Source organism: Blennius ocellaris (assembly GCF_963422515.1).
Source record: "Blennius ocellaris genome assembly, chromosome: 17".
Taxonomy (NCBI): domain Eukaryota; kingdom Metazoa; phylum Chordata; class Actinopteri; order Blenniiformes; family Blenniidae; genus Blennius; species Blennius ocellaris.
In genome coordinates this window covers 13923111-13942043 of record NC_137666.1, presented here as the reverse complement: position 1 = coordinate 13942043, position 18933 = coordinate 13923111, and the positions used below count along the sequence as shown (strand labels likewise).

The 18933-nt window shown below is 42.7% G+C and overlaps 3 protein-coding genes across 3 annotated transcripts; all 3 read right to left on the bottom strand.

Annotated features, from left to right (window-relative positions):
* Positions 1–1106: 1106 nt before the first annotated feature.
* Positions 1107–3226, bottom strand: gjb10 (gap junction protein beta 10). The gene is made up of 2 exons (XM_080513354.1): positions 3147–3226; positions 1107–2716 (listed from the first exon to the last, which is right to left on the bottom strand). Exon 2 carries the CDS (start codon positions 2607–2609, stop codon positions 1821–1823), a length of 789 nt encoding a protein of 262 aa, XP_080369480.1. The 5' UTR covers positions 2610–2716; positions 3147–3226; the 3' UTR covers positions 1107–1820.
* Positions 3227–4865: 1639 nt separating this feature from the next.
* ppie (peptidylprolyl isomerase E (cyclophilin E)) lies at positions 4866–8693 on the bottom strand. Its single transcript, XM_080512436.1, has 10 exons — positions 8657–8693; positions 8077–8175; positions 7953–7996; positions 7576–7602; positions 7374–7455; positions 7167–7270; positions 6951–7074; positions 6670–6855; positions 6413–6555; positions 4866–5165 (listed from the first exon to the last, which is right to left on the bottom strand). Exons 1-10 carry the CDS (start codon positions 8685–8687, stop codon positions 5097–5099), a joined length of 909 nt encoding a protein of 302 aa, XP_080368562.1. The 5' UTR covers positions 8688–8693; the 3' UTR covers positions 4866–5096.
* A 1601-nt stretch (positions 8694–10294) lies between these two features.
* Positions 10295–18718, bottom strand: pabpc4 (poly(A) binding protein, cytoplasmic 4 (inducible form)). Its single transcript, XM_080512722.1, has 15 exons — positions 18048–18718; positions 15636–15829; positions 14732–14847; positions 13606–13745; positions 13428–13522; positions 13209–13346; positions 13036–13131; positions 12683–12952; positions 12016–12106; positions 11628–11723; positions 11357–11478; positions 11183–11273; positions 10962–11092; positions 10758–10877; positions 10295–10681 (listed from the first exon to the last, which is right to left on the bottom strand). Exons 1-14 carry the CDS (start codon positions 18238–18240, stop codon positions 10776–10778), a joined length of 1875 nt encoding a protein of 624 aa, XP_080368848.1. The 5' UTR covers positions 18241–18718; the 3' UTR covers positions 10295–10681; positions 10758–10775.
* Between the last annotated feature and the right edge of the window lie 215 nt (positions 18719–18933).

Sequence of the window (18933 nt, the reverse complement as noted above, 5' to 3'; positions counted from 1 at the left end):
CTCATATTATTAATACTTGAGGCAAATATTTCTGCCAGCCCAACTAACTGATGGTTAATTGATTTTCTGTTGATTTTATATTCACGTTGTATCAACAAACAAATAAGAAATTATATTGAATAACAAAACTCAGAAGGGGGTATCAAAGGGGACTCAACAAATAATATTTGTCTATGAAAACACTCAAAAGTGATGGGCCTGTTTAGATCATTATTGCATTCAAACACAGTCCAGTGTCAACGTGATGATGAACTCAAAACTTTCAAAAGTTTGCCATAGCTACTTGTCGAATCATGACCCCAATGTGTGTAAAAAAAAAAAAGAAGAATTCCATCGTGATATCTTGAACTCCATCTAACCGAGGAGTCAGGTTGCTGTCTGTCACGTCGCTGCTGACACGAAGGTAAAGAATTAGATTTCACAAACTGACTGTGACATTACACAGCACCCAACTGAAAGCGACCTCAACAGTAAACTGTTGACAGTGTTGCCCGCCGATTATCCTATCTTTGTTTGTGGAAAACCCGTTGAGTTTCTAAACACGGTGTCAAGGTGCCAGGCCAGAGGCAGCTATCTCTCCATCTCTGAAGCACAAACAAGAATGAAAGAGAACGAGGGAAGACGTGTCCATTGTGCCTACGTCTCTCCTGCGGCACGTTGCCGGGGGTGAGTGATCGACGTCGTCCCGTCTGCGGCTGCACAGACGGGGCAGAATTCCAGCGTTGGGTGGCTCCGCACGTCAGCGGAGATGAATCAAACCGAGGCGTGGGAGACTCCTCCTCTTCTCTCTGCCAAGTACCAATCAACCAAAACAATGAGCTCGCTGCTCTTAGCAACCAGGCTAATCTGGTGGGGGCCAATAGGAAGGGAGCACTTTATGAAAAACATGGAAAAAAGTTGACAAGAAAGGAAGTGCGAGATCTCGGCTAAACCACACAAGTTGCGCTGAATCAACATGTTCCTCAGTGTAGGCAGAGCGTCTGGTGTACCCGCTTCTTCAGTACACTCCCTGTGTAAACCCTAACTCCTGAAGCAAGGATTACTGAGACACAACTGTATAGTAACATGAACTGTCTTTACAGTCCTCACCAAGAAAGAAGCACGTGTTCAAAACGCCAAAAATATTCATCTTTAATGAAAAAAATATTCACAACTATACAACAGTTTTCAGCACGATACAGGGAAATATGCACATTTTGATATTATTAACACCTGTGTTTACAAAAGGGTTCCTGCTTGTTCTCAACTGCCTGTTCAGAGAGTAGTTTAAACACGATGACCAAAAAAACCCAAAAAAACAGCACAGTAACACGCACAAAGGAACAACTTTTCGAACCGTTTGATAAATTAGAACAAGTTCATAAATACTCCCGATATGAACTCTGGGAGGGGAGGGGAAGGGAAGGGGGGAACTCAAGTACAGGCAGGACAAAGACGCTGAGGGTGGGCATGAGCAGAGGGAAAATGTTACACAGAGAAACCACACGTGTTTGTAAAACCAGAGGCGAGTCTCCAAAACCACTGAGTGACTCATACAATTCATCTCAAGGCCGGATCTCGCTTTTACTCACAGCAATGGGCAACAGATCTGAATCTGTAAGGAAAAAAAAACAAACTCTTAATCGTGCACACATTCCAGGTCAATGACACATTAGTGTTGCCGTCCAGAATTTTTATACTCTCAGGAAACGAGGAGCTGACTTTTTTTGCAGCGCAGCCTCAGACTGTACAAATCTACACGCGTCTGAGGAACCAGGAGGTGCACACTTTTGTTTGCCCGCTTTGTTTTGAAGTCAAGTCTTTTCTTGAAAGTCGGCCTCTCAAGATATGGCGACGCTGTACGAGGGCGCGGGGGTGTGCGGGGTGTTTTTGCTCGTCTTCAGAGCGTTGGGCTCCATCAGGTTGCTCCCGCTGGAGAGCGCGTTGGATATGCTGCGCTGGCCGTGGTGGACCGCGTTGAAGATCTCGCGGCAGCGTTTCCCCACCAGGTAGGTGATCTCCAGGAGGGAGAGGAAGATGCACGCCAGGCTGGTGACCACCATGAAGAGGGTGAAGATCCGTTTCTCCGTAGGCCGGGCGATGAAGCAGTCCACCTTGTTGGGACAGGGCTTCTGCTCGCACTTGATGAGCGAGGGGAAGTCGTAGCCCTCGTAGATGTGGTAGACGAGGTAGACGAAGGTGGCGTCCACCCCTATCTTGAAGACCAGCGTGAGGACGTAGGTCCACCATAGGCCGCCGCGCTTCTTGCCCGTGTCCTTGTAGAGACGGCGGCAGTTCTCGCCATACTTGAGCCGGTGCTTGCGCTCCCGGTCCTCCCTGTAGGCGACGTGCATGACGACCAGGAGCGAGGGGCAGGTGACGAAGATGAGCTGCAGGGCCCAGAGTCGCACGTGGGACACGGGGAAGAAGTGGTCATAGCAGACGTTGTGGCAGCCGGGCTGAGCCGTGTTGCACTTGAAGTCCTTCTGTTCGTCCCCCCACACCTTCTCGGCGGCCACCACAAACACCATCACTCGGAAGAGGAAGACGATGGAGAGCCACACGCGGCCGAAAGCCGTGGAGTATTTGTTCACTCCGCTGAGGAGTCCCTGGAGGAATGCCCAGTTCATGGTGAGGTCTGTGTCACAGACTCTCTTCTCTCTCCCAGCTGATAGAAAACAGCGGAAGCTCTTTTACGGTTGAAGCGGCACAGACAAGCTTTCAGGTAGCGACCGGTCTGAAACGGAGGGGAAAATCACAGACACATCACAGATACAGGGGGGGGGAAGAAAACAGTGAGGTGACAGAGAAACAAAGTAAGCTGGAAGTTGAGAGCTCCAAAATTCACATGTTTGTCTGGTTTTTATCAGGTGCAAAAAAGAATAGATAAGTGGTTAAGCATTTGAAAATAGCGGATATTCAGTTATATATGATTAAAAATATAAGTAGCTCAGTTCGAAAGTACAATCCTGTCAACTCTCACTCAAATCGGGCACTCGCTTCCTTCATGACTGCGCTAAAGTTTGCCTCCAACTTTCCACATTCCGTGCGCAATTGCGCGTATCCCCCACAACTAAACAACATCAAAAAAACGCACGCCCTAAACAAGCTGAACGTTTGACAATGATTCTGGTTTAATTTCTCTCCGTATCGATCGGAATACTGACCGTTTCTCGGGCTGTCGTCTCGGGTGAGAGTCGGAGTGGAGGAGCAGCGTTCGCATGAGCCTCCTCCTCGCATCGAAGCAAATCTCAGTGGATTTCCCAACACGACGGCGCGGAGGAGGTGGAGGGGGTGGAGCCGTCTGCATGCAATGTCTTCTCACCTCTGCCCAGGTGTGGCAGGTACCTCGCACCTCACCGGGGGCTTTTGTTACTTTCCAAAGGGGCATTTAATAACATTGGTATTTTATAAGGAAACGTTTTTTTCTGGGGTTTTGGAACAACGTAAACGCTGAAGAAAAAAAAAAAAAAAAAGGTTCTTTACTCATTTACTGTGCTTCAGAAGCGTTAAAGTATCTTAAAACAATAGCTTACGTTATTACATTACTCTATGATTACACTAACCCCCCTTCAGGCATGTAAATTAGACATAGGATTATGTATATGTTTCTAAGTATGTGTGTGTGTATATTCAAATATGTATTATCTATTTTGTCTGAATATATGTTTATAAAATACAAATGTAGTTTTGTTTTATTATCAATAAGGGTTTATATATGGATATAAGAATGTATTTGGAGTATATAGATATATTTATGTCAGTGTGTATTTGATTTGCGATTGCATACTTGAATTATCACATAAAAAGAATGAAAGAAAGAAAGAAAGAAAGAAAGAAAACCCAGAGTCTGTTAGTTTATAGAGAGGGAAACATTACCATACATTTTATAAGAACTTCTTCACATTTGAGTCCATATCTTGTCACAGTTTATACTTCAATAAAATGTGCAACAAGGAATGACATTTCACCTTGAGAATTCATTACTCCCACAGTGACTATAATGATTTCTTCTGAAATTAAAGTATTTCATAGCTTAGAATTAAGATTCTTCATTGCTTGCTTTGGTGAATTTCTCTTGTTTCTTAGCAAAGCTCTAATGCATTTAATTATTTTGTTTGCAAAGCTTAAATGTATTTATATAGTTTCTTTGAAAGGCACTGAAAATTACTTTCTGTCCAACAAGTGAATTATGCGATAGAATTACTTTTTCCTTGCCTCAACATGTCTTAGAATCTATTTAAAGACTCTATATGCTGCAACATATTTCAAAAATAAGAAAAAAATACTTTTATTGCTAAAAGCAATGAATATTTCTCAAGCTGTATCTGGGAACTTCTGAATTAAAGATACATTCCAATACAAATGAGCTGCACCTTCCATCAAAAGTAATCATGTACAGAATAATCATGATACAACTACTGAATATTTCAACTTTCAAGTTTAGGGAATCAAAAAGCTTAAGCCCTTATTACATCTACATGAAATTGTGTTATTTACATCTTTTTCAGCAAATTTTAAAATGGCAGACGGCATCACTCCATTCCTTTTCCTTTTCCGTTTATCATATGCCGCTAGTTTATGATTTAAGACTTTTAAAGTATTATTTTAGAGAATTTCCAGTGGCATTTATGTTGATGAATTAATAGTTTGAAAGACATTTTAAGAAGTTGGTTGGATCTTGATATGTTACAAATGTAACAAACAGTCATTTTTGACATCCAAAACAAATACACAAGTGTGAGTAAAATATATACATAAAAAATATCAATTATACACTCAGTGAAAACTAATCAGGACATCAGTTCATTTTGTAAAGAAACACACATTAAGTATTCTTATTTAAAAAATGTTTATTGGAATATTTACATGGCAGAAGACATGGCGTCAAAGTACAAAAGACCATGAACACTTTCTCTCTCTCTCACACACACACACACACACACACACACACACACACACACACACACACACACACACACACACACACACACACACACACACACACACACACACACACACACACACACACACACACACACACACACACACACACACACACACACACACACACACACACACACACACACACACACACACACACACACACAGTCTTTTCACACATATTCTCCACAGTCAGAAATGATCACTTTCTGCTTCGTCTTGCCATCTTTTGATCCCTCAGCCTGAAGAGAGAAAACAGATTTAAATGATTTAGAAAATTAGTGGAATTCAAAAAGAAAATGTTCCATGTTTCCATTTTAAAACTTCACAAAGTACTGTCCTGTGATCATCATATTAACCAATAAATACTGACATTATAGATTGCTGCAGCAATACAGTGGAAATACAACTGTTCTTTGTAGTTTGCTTTTTTTAAGAAATATTGCTAAGATGACATCAGCTGGAAACATACATTTGCTTTTTTTCCAGACTGAACTATTGCAATTCAATGGTTCTTTGTCTTGAAGGTTTGTTTGAAATGCCTGCAACACCTCTGACTATTTTAAAGTCACTGCACTGGCTTTTAGTTCAACTCGAGACCCAGTTCAACAGGCGAGTGCTCGTTTTCCGAGTGTGTGGATCAAAGAGCTGAAGCCTCACAACTCCTGGAGGACTGAGGTCTCAACAGGGTTTACTAGTTGCTTCGTGAAGCAGACGCAAAACAAAAAGATTTTTTCTTTTGAGGTTGTTGCTCCAAAACTTTGGATTGAAGACCCTTGAAGACCTTTTATCTCATTCCCTTTGTCCATTTTTGTACCATTTTTTAAAATCAGATTATTGTGACGTTTCATAATGTAGTAGGAATAAAATTGTGGAAACGATAAGCTGCTGACAATCTGTGTTTCACCTGCCTTGTATTGTTTGTTTGGTTTTTTTGCATTGTTTCAAGTGATTTCACTATTTCATAGCTGGGATAAAGCTAACATTTATGTTGTCCCTGATCCACTAATAATAATAATCTGATGGTTCTTTGTCTTGACTTATCTATTGAATAAGTGATGCATTTTGCAGAAATCAATATTCCACTGTAACAACTCTTGAACTTGATACGTTTTTAGCCTGTACCAAGACTGTTGTCACTCCTCATCCCATTTGCTCGCTGATTTGGCTCAATGTCACTTTTTTAACCTCCCAGCAGTGAAAGTTCAAGCGGCAGACCCTTGTTTTGTCAACATGAAAGAGAACCAGATTGAAGACCGTACTTGACACACAAAATGAGACTTTCGGAGGTTTTAAAGAACGACTGCCATACTGGAAGCGGTGTATCACTTTGAAGGAAACTTCAATCGACCTTGTGCTCAGTGACAGTGAATTTAAAGTGAATAGTTTAACTGAGCAGATTATGAAAACTTACAATATTATGTAATATGGAATCATAATGTCCACATAGCCCTGAATTAATAAAAAAAAAAAACCCTGTACCCTTTACCTCCATTGCACGGAGCACATCCATGCCCTCCACCAGCTCTCCAAACACCACGTGTTTCCCGTCCAGCCAGTCTGTTTTGTCAGTGGTTAAGAAGAACTGAGAGCCATTAGTGTTTGACCCCGAGTTGGCCATGGACAGCTGGCCTGTGAGCCGGAAAGAAAAGGCAACGTTGAGCCAGTGAGCCACATCAAGCTGCCAGCGGACACAAACTGGAAAGCTTCGTTCACAACTTCAAAAGCACACGGCGATCCCCTGACCTGGACTGGTGTGTTTGAGGACGAAGTTCTCGTCCTCAAACTTTCGGCCATAGATGGACTTCCCCCCGGTGCCGTTGTGGTTGGTGAAGTCGCCTCCTTGGCACATGAACTGCGGGATGATGCGGTGGAAGCTGCTGCCCTTGTAGCCGAAGCCTTTCTCGTGAGTGCACAGGCAGCGGAAGTTCTCTGTGGGGAAATGGACCATTTCCCATTTTAAACACAGACTGTTCATACACGTCGTCACGACCCGTATTAAACACTCGGCATATACGTGCAGAGACCTGCAGTCATGGGAACAACGTCCGCCCGGAGGAGGAAGCGCAGCCTTCCTGCTGGCTTGTTGCCGATCTTTATGTCCATATACACCTGAGGATTGACTCTGCCTTTTTTAGCCGGGGGCTCCGCCTGCAGGGACAAATTCAAACCGTCTTCATATCATGACTTTTTCCCCAATCTAAATCTGAAACATCACTGGTTAGAAAGACAAGCCTGGTCACCTCCTCTGCTGCCGTCTTGTCTGTTCCACCAGCTGCTGCTTCCGCCTCGGCCTCCTCGGTGGTTTTACCAGAGAACTTCTTCAGCCAGTCGTCATCAGACCACACTGAGGGAAAGGCAAATTAACAGAAGATTCACCTCTGTGAAAAACGAATCCTGGGCAAAATAAACAAAAGGGGAAGTGTAGAAGCATGTTTTTGATACGTCACCTGGTCGAGAGGAACCCTCCTTGATCCTCATTGGTTTGGCGATGTTTACACGAACGGTCCGTCCAAACAGTTCTGACTCATTCTGGTTGTTAAAGTGGAAAAAAAAATAAAAAATGTGTGAACTTTTGGACACTCAGTAAAAATAGGTCACAGAAACAGGAATAGAAACTTTGCTGCCATGGCAACCATGTAGGTCACTCACCATGTTATCAATCGCTGCAGCAGCATCCTGCGGTGGAAACACCAAGTAAGTACAGAAAGATTCACAGCGACGGTATAGAAACAAAACTCACCAATTAGTGGAGGAATGATGGTTATTTTGTTATTTACTTATTATCACAATCAGAGACAAGCGAGACAATACATTAAAAATGGAGGCAATGGTCAGAAATACACTTCACTGTTATTCTCAATGTTATAAAACTGATAGACAATTTGATGCTGTCTGACCGTGTTTTTTTGAGATTCTCCACATTGCAGATTAGTAAAACCCTCCGCGGTTCCTTAATGTGCCAACGATGTCATGTTAAACACAAACTGGATGCTGGTGTCAGTGTAAGCAGAGTAACTTGTACATACCTCAGCCAGCTCAAACTCAATAAAAGCAAACCCTCGGTGCTTTTCTGAAAGAAAGGAAAGACGTGAAAGAGCTTAAAACCCACAGTTATTCTGCAGCGGCACAATATTTCTGAGAAGATCTCACCTGTTTCATAGTCCAGTGGGATCTGGATGTCTGTCACGTCTCCAAAGGGAATAAAGGCTGCATGTAACACCTTCTCATCCACCTCCTCAGCCAGACCACCTGAGGAACAGTGGTGACGTCAAACAGGCTGAAGAAATAGGCTGGAATGTTTTATCAGACAATAATCAAATGACTGATGCTGTTGGTGCGTGCAGGGAGCCTCAAGTAGCGTGGGGAATTTAATATTTTCTTTTTATTAGGCATTAGTGTCAAGATTGTGCCATGGTTACATTCAGTTAAACAAAGTTTGTACGATCGTTTAAAGTGCAAACATTTACTGTTTCACGGCGTTCCGGATCATTAAATCTGATGTTACTGGCAGCAACAAGGGACGCTTAAAAAAAAAAAGTCAGTCACCAGTTAACGGGGAAACCAGTTAACACACCGGCATTTTATCCTTCTCCCGTGTTTTTAAATGTCCTTCGCAAGCCGCTGTATCTACTTTGTTTCTTTTAATGTCGTATTTAAACCGTGTATGCTTATTAATCTTTTGTAGCAAGCGTTAAAGTAATTTTTAGTGGGAAAAGTAGCAGGCACTCACCGACATACAAGACTCGTTTGCTTGACGCCATGTTGGATTTCACCTTTCAACTCTGACCTCGCCTGCCTCTCATTGGTGGAGCGGAGCGAAGCCCCACCCCCGCCTGGGAGAACACGAGCGCACAGCGCCCCCTTTTGGAAGAAGCGGCAATCGCTTTTTAACCCTTCGTCACCCGAGTGAAAGTAAATATTTCACTGAGATTTTTAACTCTTTACGCGGCAAGACTTGAAACACCATGGCTCAAATGTTCATCATAGGACATTTAAATTTAAAGGACTTAAATTAGCACACGTATGTGCAAAGTGCACTTTTAAAAAATTGACTAATACCACAGAAAGATTATAACCACCATGTTCCATAGGGATTTAATCCTTTATGTATTCTATATTTTAACAGTAACAAATGCAAAGGTTATTGAATATAATTGCTCAGGCCATGAAGGGTTGACGTGCATGAGCTTTTAGAAATGGAAAATTAGTCCCATAACTCAAACCTCAAGGAAAGGTTTCTGGGAAGGAGGGTTGGACTCAATTTGACGTAGAAAAAAAGGTGAGGCCTATCACATGACCGAAAAGTCTTTTTAAGTACTTGTGTGATTACATGAAATGACTAACAACACCTTTTGTTGTGGCAAAGTTGCTGTTAAATGATGACACTGTGATGTGAGTCACTGTGGATGATATCACTGCTGTGAAACTGATGCCAATTTAAAAAATATCCGGCCTATAAAATGATGTTATTTACACATGTATATTTCCTCCTGTAGGACTTCATAAAAGTAACTTTTCTGTCAGATGTTTGCCTTTCCGTTTGTGAACTCCTGACTAAAAATGGAAAAAAGAGTGATCATGGTAATTTACTGCATTTCCTGATACAACAACTTTGAAGAAAAGGCGCTTAAGCTCCACAATATTCTCCCGACTTTAATACAGCAAGTTTTCTCTTGTGCCTCGTGATAATTTATGATTCAATGTAGGACTTAATCTTTTTTTTTTCAGATTATAGAAAATTAAAAAAATATATTTTATTGGCATCCGTCCGCAATTAAATAGCACAACTCTATTTCTGACACTCTTTTTTAACCAATCAGAAATCCACAAAGTTTAGTCTGACCTTTCATCATTACAATTACACCAAATTCAGAAATAAAAATGATTTAGCTAAACAGTTTTACCCAGTTATTTCCTTTTAATACTGCTTTCTACTTAAAAAAAAAAGGAAAAAAAAGTAAAAGCAAAATGCCCTACTGGGAAACGGCAGCTCTCTGACCTCTAGGTTTCTCCTGCTACTGCGCTCCCTCTAAACCTGCTATAATGTTATCACCGTTTGTGCCTTTTGTTGAAGCTCTTTATCTGCTGGCAGTGCCCCACTGTACATAAAGTAGCACTCAAACAAACCTACATTCCTGTTTTCCAAATATATCTTTCTCACGATCAAAAGAAAAATCTAAACCTTTTTGCACAACATTGACTCCTTCTAGAATGATTGTCAGTCAGATTAAATTCCAGCAAATAAATCAAAAAGACTTTTCTGGTCAATCCCAGTTTGCAAAATCATATTTCACCGGCAGGCTCTTTCAAGTGCTTTCCAAATCAACACTTCTACCACAGTAAAATAAATGACATCAAACCAAAGAAGTTGATAACCATCCCTTTATTGAGAATACCGCACACCTATGACACACATGATAGGATGGAGGAGTACATCATTTCAAATCAAACATAAAGCTTTCAAGAAAAGATAAACAGGGTTCACATTTCCTTGAGAAAAAGTTTCTCTCCTTTGCCACCAAATAAAGGACTTTAACTCGCGATTTAACTGCATAATTACTTTTGGTTTTCAGCTTTATTACAGAACTAGAAAATTATGCAGTGTTGTATTTTCAAAATATTAATGTATAGTTTTAAATTATTTCGATATATATATATATATAAATGTATATATTTTTAAACTTCTTTCTGTATAATCTTTTGTTTGCAATCATTACTGTGTCTCTCTCTCCATCTCTGCTGGTCTGTCGGTGCCCTGAAACCACAAAAATGTTCATTAGCATCATAAAATCAATAGGAATGATTATCTTTACTTTTCTATATCATTATACCGAGGTAATGCCGAGTCTTCAGGATGTGGCGGCAGCAGTGGTGGTCGCCATGCTGCCCACTTTCTGAGTAGCATCCTTCTTTGCCTGGTGGGCCTGCAGCACTGCAACAGCCTCCTCCACCTGGTGCGAACAAGCAACGAAGCATGAGTCACAGTCAAGGACAGCAAAACAGGGACAACGTGGGCTTGTCAGGTGGTGAGCTACCTTTGAACGCAAAGACTCGTGAGACTCCAGCATGTGTAGCAACTCGGAGTTGTCGATCTCCAGCAACATGCCGGTGATCTTTCCTGCCAGGTTGGCATGCATGGACTGAATCAGCGGGAAAAGACGCTCCCCTGAATTATAAAAAGAAGGGGGGGGGGTGAGTCAGAATGTGGAACAAGAGAAGCACTACTGGTCATTCATGGTCAACCGTTGAGTCTCACCTAACATCTGTTTCTGCTCCTGAGGTGGCGCAGCAGCGAGCATGGAGGCCGTGAGCGGCTCCTGACCCTGAACGTGCACCGCTGGCTGAGCCTGTAAGGGCACAAGCAACATAACCATTGCAATCACAAGTGCATGTAGATTTCGGTGTTGGATGATGAGGGGTAATTAGTTACCTGTTGTAAGGCAATGGGCTGCACCACCTGGGGGTTGGGGTTACGAACACCGGAGGCGTACTTGTAAGGAGGCATGGCCCGGGGGTTCATCGAGGGACGAGGGGCCATGTTCTGCCCAGAAGCTGGCAGCAAAGAAAAGTTAAAAAAAATGTTGCCCAATTGACGGTGGCTGATTCACAGACTGAATGAAAACATCTCTTTGGTTGATCAGTCATAATTGAAACACCCGAAGCTACTGAAACAATGTTGTCCAGTGTATTTGTGAACGCACCTCGCGGGCCCTGTGTGTTACTGTTAGGCGACATGTGCCTCAGGTTGGCTCGAGGGCCTGGCTGACGCAGCGAGCTGGGTATTCCCTGGAAACCACCTGACAGTGAAGACAGCACAGAACAAAAATTTTAATGCCAATACATTGCATTATATTAAACTAATCCTGTGAGAACATTTGTCTTGCCCTTAATACTGCATACAGACACAAGACACACAAACACACCTCTACATTTAAACGCTCTAAGAAAATCAATATATTATGATGCAAATCATCCGCAGAAGACAAACACATTGCATATGAAAGTCCACAACCTGCAAACAAATGTGATTTCTGCATAACTATGAAGGTTCACTTCGCACGGATCCTCCATCATGTATCACACACTCACCTTGACCTCTGCCGCCTTGTTGCTGCCATCGGGGGTTGGGTCGCATTTGAGCCAGCTGATTGGGCGCATAGTATGTCGTCCTGTTCTGAGCCTAATGGGAACGTCAGAGAAAGTCAAGTGTAAAATTCCCCATTTAAAAAAAAATCTACTGAAGCACATCATGTGGCAAACTAATTAGTGTTGGTCTCGTTTTTTGGAAAACAGTTCAAAAGGAGGAAATTAATTGACATTTTCAACTTAGATATATGAAAAATATATCTTCACACAACTGTTGCAACATTTTGGGGTTTCTTCTGCAAACCACTGAAAGCACTGAAAACCTCTATCATGAAATGAGTCTTTACAGTTGACAATGTTAGCAGCAGGTTATATCTATCCAGTACAGAGAAAATTCAATGCACCTAATAAGAACAGAATCAAAAATACTTCGTTAATCCTTCTGTTACTGCTTCCCTCGAATGTAAATGTAAAAAGCAGACGTTGCTTTCCTTCGTAGTTTTGTTTGTTGTCAATAACACCTGAAGGAAACAGTGCTTTAGTGGTCATATTATCTCATTTACTCACATTTGTTTTACTAATAATACCTGCCTGTGTCTTCTTAATAGCTAATTAGGTAATAAACATCCTTGTATTGACACTATTTGAGTTTGGGATGTGATTCTCACACCTGAGGCACAGCTGGCATGAAGTATCCGCTGGTGGGTTGGAACTGATTAATGATGGCGTTCGCCGGCATGGCTCTCATGCCGGCAATACGCTGCATGTACTGGTTGGTGAGGTGGGCCTTGCGCTCCTCCTTGCGCTGAGCTAGAGCCACATAGAGGGGTTTGGAGCCGACGATGCGTCCGTTCATCTCAGTCACAGCCTTGGTGGCTTCTTCAGGCGAGGAGAAGCAGACAAAGCCGAAGCCTTTGGAGCGACCCTCTTCTAACATCACCTGAAATATGGACAAGTTGTGTCTGGGTGGCTCTGGACACACACCTTTTGAGGATATTTCTGGGGCGTGTGCGATGCTCTCACCTTGGCACTTGTGATTGACCCGAACGGGGAGAACTCCTTACGCAGTTTCTCATCATCTATAGTGTCATCGAGGTTCTTGATGTAAAGATTAACTCCCTGAAACAAGAGAAAAACTTTAATTACGAGTAAACACTTGTTGGATTCATTTGATTTCGGAGGTCGTCTCTGCAGACCTGATAGCGGCTAATCCTCTCTTGTTTAAGCAGTTCGAACTTTCTCTTCAGCTCGACCTGTCTCTCCATTTTCTTCTGAGCTCTGCCCACAAACACAGTCTTGCCGTTGAGATCGGTGCCATTCATGTCCTCCACGGCCTTTGGATGACGCCACACTTGTCAGAGACCATTTTTGACTGATAAAGACACACCTGCCACATTTCCATGACTTCAAAGTACCTTGTTGGCGTCCTCGTGTTTCTCATAGCTCACAAATCCAAATCCTCTGGATTTGCCGGTGGGGTCTGTCATCACTTTCACGCTAAGTGTCTTACCTGCAAACAAGGCAAATCAGTGGATGAGATAGCGGAACTTTTGGAATCTCCATAAATTCACATGAGTCTCGATTCATTTTTACCATATTTATCAAAAACTTCCTTCAGCTTCTCGTCATCCATATCGTCCCCAAAGTTCTTGATGTAGACGTTGGTGAACTCTTTGGCTTTGGCGCCGAGTTCGGCCTCTCGTTCTTTGCGAGATTTGAAGCGACCCACAAACCTGAAGATGGGAGAGTATCGAAACACACTCTTGTAAAATAGTCCCGGAAAAAGCTCGGAAACCAAACCAGACTCCATTTCTTTTGAGTTCCTTCTCCCGGTCTAAGAAGACTGTGGATATCCGCGGTTCCAGGTAATGACTGTTCGTCAGATACTCGACCCAGCAAGCACGAAGCACAAGGACAACATCCACAAGACAAATTCACAACTACATTTCGACACGTGACCCATCATTCCTAGCGTAAACAATGAAAAAAGAAAGAAAAAAAAAAAACATCCAACTGCAGTTAATATCACCAGAGGCAGGCAGATATGCTGGCATGCTAGACAAGACCGTCACAACCTCTTGGTCCAAAACGTGATGAGGAGGTGGATGGAGGAGGGGAGGGTGGAGGAACAGAGGCTCACAGTACAAAGGAAAGCTGAGGAGGACCAAATGATCTTATATACCTTGCTACGATGACCTTTTCCCTTCCGCCATCCAGTATTGCATTCCTGCATTCGATCCATCACTAAAACACACAAGCGTGGTCATACACACACACACACACACACACACACACACACACAAACACTCTAAGATGGGTGACCGCAAGTGTGCTAATGAGGCTACAGAAAAGGCGTCTGGGAGTAAAGAAGAGTAAGAGGTTTTAGTGTGTTATCGCTCAGTTCAGAGGTTGTCTTCAGGCTGGCGGTAGTGAGAGATGAGCACATGAGTCATATTATTCACATTCAAACTCACCAACTGGAATAAAAGGCACAACAGGTCAGTTCACTCAACACAAAAGCAAAACACAGGTTTTTGGGTTTTTTTTTTTTTTTTTACATCAGACACAAAAAAAAGTCACCACTGGACGCACATAAGATGTCATGACAACAACACGGTATGAATCTCCTGCTGCAGTTCAAAGCAAACCTCCACTATCGGAAACTGACACCCCGTTTTTTTTTCCACCCCCCCAAACATCAACATGATCAGACACTCACACCTTGCGGTCATTGAGCAGCATGCCGTTCATCTTCTCAATGGCGCGGTCGGCTGCGTCCTGGGTCTCGAAATGAACAAAGGCGTATCCCTTGGAGCCATTTTCATCACACACCACCTACAATGGAGGAAAATTCTATTTGTATCGGGACAGATATGTATCTTCGACCAATGCCACACACTGTATCATGTCAAACAATGCAAGAACAAAAAAAAGGAGATATTATTAGCATATATTAGTCTAAATTAATCATGATTGCGTGACTGGTTTTTATTTTAAATGACCCAAATCAGGATCCAGTTTGACTTCTACAGGTAGAGAATTAAACATTTATTGACAGAAAAGGCTGTTCATCCAAATGAGGATTCAAACAAGAAAGCCTTACACACAGCAAGAATAAATGCATCAAATGACCTAAATTAAAAAAAAATCACGTGGCAGTTTGTTGAAGTTAACATATGTTCTCTTAGTTGTAGTTTGTAAACCGCTCAGCAGTGATTTTATTGTGAATTTTGATTTCGTTATGTTATATAAGGAATTTAGGAAGGCTCTCCAAACACCAGCCAAATCAGAAAATGTATAATGCCAAATGTATGGTGGCCTAGATGTTAGGCTTGTGGGGGGAAAAAAAACATGCTTATCACATGATCTGCTGTGGAGAAAATCAGAGGGCAGAAGCCCAAATACAAAACACCTTATTGTAAATAAAAGACTTATTGTAAATAAATTAAAATGACCAAGTAATCAACAGTAAAGCAACGATTGCAAAGCTCTTGTAACACAAGAAACATGACTGATTTGATTTCTGCTTAAAGATGTCAAGGTGTTTGTTGTGACGAGACATTTTTCAGGGCATGAGTAAAACCTATAAGCAGACAGATGCTTGACACGTTTGACTTCGGTACCTTGCAGGAGAGGATGTTGCCGAAGGCGGAGAAGGTATCGTACAGAGCTTTGTTGTCGATGGACTTGTCAAGGTTCTTGATAAACACGTTGCCTACGCCCGATTTCCTGAGGGAGGGGTCTCTCTGGGACCACATGATCCTGATTGGCTTCCCTTTGACCACGTCAAAGTTCATGGTGTCCAGGGCTCTTTCGGCTGGCGGCCAAGGAGAGATATGGAGGTGAAGGGAAAGGTCACAGGTGGCTCAAAACATACCTCTGTGTGTGCGTGTGTGCGTGTGTGTGTAACACAGTGAACGCTGTATAAAAACACAAAAAAAAAAGAGGCCACATTTGAGTGGCACAATGGCGAATCCCTGCAGCCAGCCTGTTAACAAGACACGTGTAGCGTGGTCAAGATACTGCAGTCGACCATGTGGCCGGGCTGATGAGCCGTCTCGCAGCAGCTGGGACGAGTGTGGGGGGCAGCTGCAGTGGCCTGGCAAGCAGCACATGTCTCCCTCCCTCCCCTCGGTGGCCACATAGTCACAGTACTGTTAGCAAGCGCAGCAGGCCCTCGCGTGAATATCACTAAAATACAGACCCAAAATGTTGAGCGAAAAGGCGATACGAACGCTTTGAAGTTCACTTTGAACCTCTACATCTCCTCCGCTCCGTTCGTCCCGATGATATGGATTTATAACACGTTTCCTCTTTATCTATAGCTTCGACTCTTACATCAATGTGGGCACACGTGCCAAAGAGCCTTTTGTTCAGTCACACTACAGTGAAGCCCGCGCACACACACACACACACACACACACACACACACACACACACACACACACACACACACACACACACACACACACACACACACACACACACACACACACACACACACACACACACACACACACACACACACACACACACACAGACAGAGGCCAGGCTTTCCAGCTAAAAGTGTCTGGTAAACAAAACGGAGCTGCCTTGCGTCTGCTGGCATCAGCAGTTTGGATCACAATTGTACTTCACAACCTGTGTGCTGAGGGAAGGTGTGCGATCGCTGTCAGATATGCTCACTTCTGGAAGGTTCAGAGAGGGAATCATACAAAAAAAAAAAAGGTCAATGCAATTTCTTAAAAAGCAGTGTGTTTTTAATGCAGTCTTAAATAATATGAAACAGTGAATTGTTGAGTATTATGTCCTGCCCAAAGTCAGGAATTGCTTGCTATTGTTATTTAAGTATTACAGAGCAGGCAAGTTTTGAGCAGCTCAGAGAGAAGCTCTATATTTAGAGAGGGGTCCTGAGAGGTATGTGCTGGCATGGAGAGTGAGTAGAGCATTCTCTACCATTGATGGGGAAGAGACACATTCAACAAGAATGCTCAGATGAGCAACACCGGGTCATGTGAACGTTCACACTTGCAACAGATGTGAAGTAATCGAGGATATTTAAAAAATATATATAGAGAGAGATATATTCGGACAGTTTAGCTTGACAGCTCCTGAACACACTGCTTACAATTTACCACTTGTATATGAATTCTTTTTATTTACATTGTTCAGATATCAAGGGCCACACACGTGTTCAGTCATCATTTAAATACCCCATACCTACTATACCCCCCCCCCCCCCCTTCAATCACAACCAAATGGTATCTTCTCACATGGAGCTATTTGCACAGAAATAAGTCGAACTTCCTGGAATAAAATGAAGCTGTGGCCTATCATCACGCCAGCCTTTGGTAATCACCTAGTGAAGATGTGACAGGTGCTTTTAGTTGATATGTGCTAGTATGGGGGCTCACACAATGTAAACAGTGTCATCTGCCCTCCACCCCCTCAACCACAACACCTGCTACCTTTGCTCAACATTTTGAAAGCAGGACTGTGAATTGAAGCGTCTCTGGAACACGGACTCTTTACATTGCTCATACACTTGTAGAAAGATTAATATCATAACAGGTAAGCCACTAAACATAAAGCGAGACTTACATTTAAACAAGCCTTTAATCGTATGAATACTTTAGAACACGTGGGACGTCTTGTCAAGCAGTGATTCAGCTGTGCTTGTCCTTTTACTTGCTTTCAGTGGATATGTCAGGGGGGGTGGGGGGAATGGGAATTCACTCATTGGCCCTTTAAATAGGAGCAGAAATGGGTCGTTCTCGGTTTGATAAGATGCAAAAGCATTGTATTCCTAAATCCACTGCCACAATGTAGAAACAGAACGAAGGGAAACCTCCATGCTGAGCGCTTTAACTGAAGTGGGGCAGCTTTATTTAGGTCAAACGGCTGTGTCCTCTTGCAAAGGTAAATGTGTTCATTTTTATTATTATGATTATGATTATGCAGACAGTTTAGAGGTCCCACACGCGGGTGACATTGTCAATGTTTGCAGGACGCGCGTTGGCGTGCGCGTTTCTTACCGTCGGCCGGCTGCGAGAAGTTCACGTAAGCGTATCCGAGCGAGCGGCGGGTGATCATGTCGCGGCAGACCCGAATGGAGAGCACCGGCCCGGCGGGGCTGAATTTCTCATACAGCATCGCCTCCGTGATGTCCGGGTGCAGGTCGCCAACGTAGAGAGAAGCCATCGGATAACTCCCGGTCGCAGTGTTCATATCTCGGAGTTCACCCAGTGAATAAAAGCGGATCTCCCCTCAGAGAAAAGAGAAAAAAACTTTGAAGCCAAAAAACAAAAAAAAAGAGGCTGAAGTGTGTAAATCCGGGTGAGACGCGCTTCAGTCCGAAGAAGACAGCCCGGCTCCGACACCCAGCTGAGAGAGAAAAATACCCCCCACCAAAAAAATAAATAAATAAAAAATTGATGTCTTCTGATGTATTCCTTGTTTAAATTAAAATCAGACACCAACTTCGGGATGAGCCCGAGGCTTCCTGGTTGTGGATTTTTTTGTTGTTTTTTTTTTTTTAAAGAAATTAATTTTTTGCTATTTTTTTTTAAACGTATGTTGTTGTTTTTTTTCTTTTTAAGTATTACTGTACTTGTTTTTATGAAGATTTTGTATATTTTATATTTTTTATATAATTTTTATTTTAAGTTTTTCAAGAACAGTGAGTTAGACACTCACGGTTGTTTTGTGACCGGGGAAAGAGACTGCTGAGAGGAAAGCATGGGCACTTTATACAGAGGAAATAGTAGCCAGGGTCAAACTTGGGAGAGAGAAAAAAAAAAAAGAAAAAAAATGAACCACAACACTGAGCATGCGGCGTAAAAGAGAGAGAGCACACTGCTCTCCCAACTACAGGGCCCTGCTCCCCACAGCGACATCTGGGTGGGAATGCTGCTCACTCCC

Bases quoted from the DNA above. Each gene is read 5' to 3' on its own strand.
- gjb10 (XM_080513354.1), bottom strand. From the start codon at position 2,609: ATGAACTGGGCATTCCTCCAGGGACTCCTCAGCGGAGTGAACAAATAC.
- ppie (XM_080512436.1), bottom strand. From the start codon at position 8,687: ATGGCGTCAAGCAAACGAGTCTTGTATGTCG. The intron at 7,271-7,373 runs GTGACGTATCAA...CCTTTCCCTCAG, and splicing joins GGAGGGTTCCTCTCGACCAG to TGTGGTCTGATGACGACTGG. The intron at 6,856-6,950 runs GTCTCTGCACGT...ATTTCCCCACAG, and splicing joins CGTTGTTCCCATGACTGCAG to AGAACTTCCGCTGCCTGTGC.
- pabpc4 (XM_080512722.1), bottom strand. From the start codon at position 18,240: ATGAACACTGCGACCGGGAGTTATCCGATGGCTTCTCTCTACGTTGGC. The intron at 13,347-13,427 runs GTACTTTGAAGT...CGTCATCCAAAG, and splicing joins AACACGAGGACGCCAACAAG to GCCGTGGAGGACATGAATGG. The intron at 10,878-10,961 runs GTAGCTCACCAC...TGTTCGCACCAG, and splicing joins ACGAGTCTTTGCGTTCAAAG to GTGGAGGAGGCTGTTGCAGT.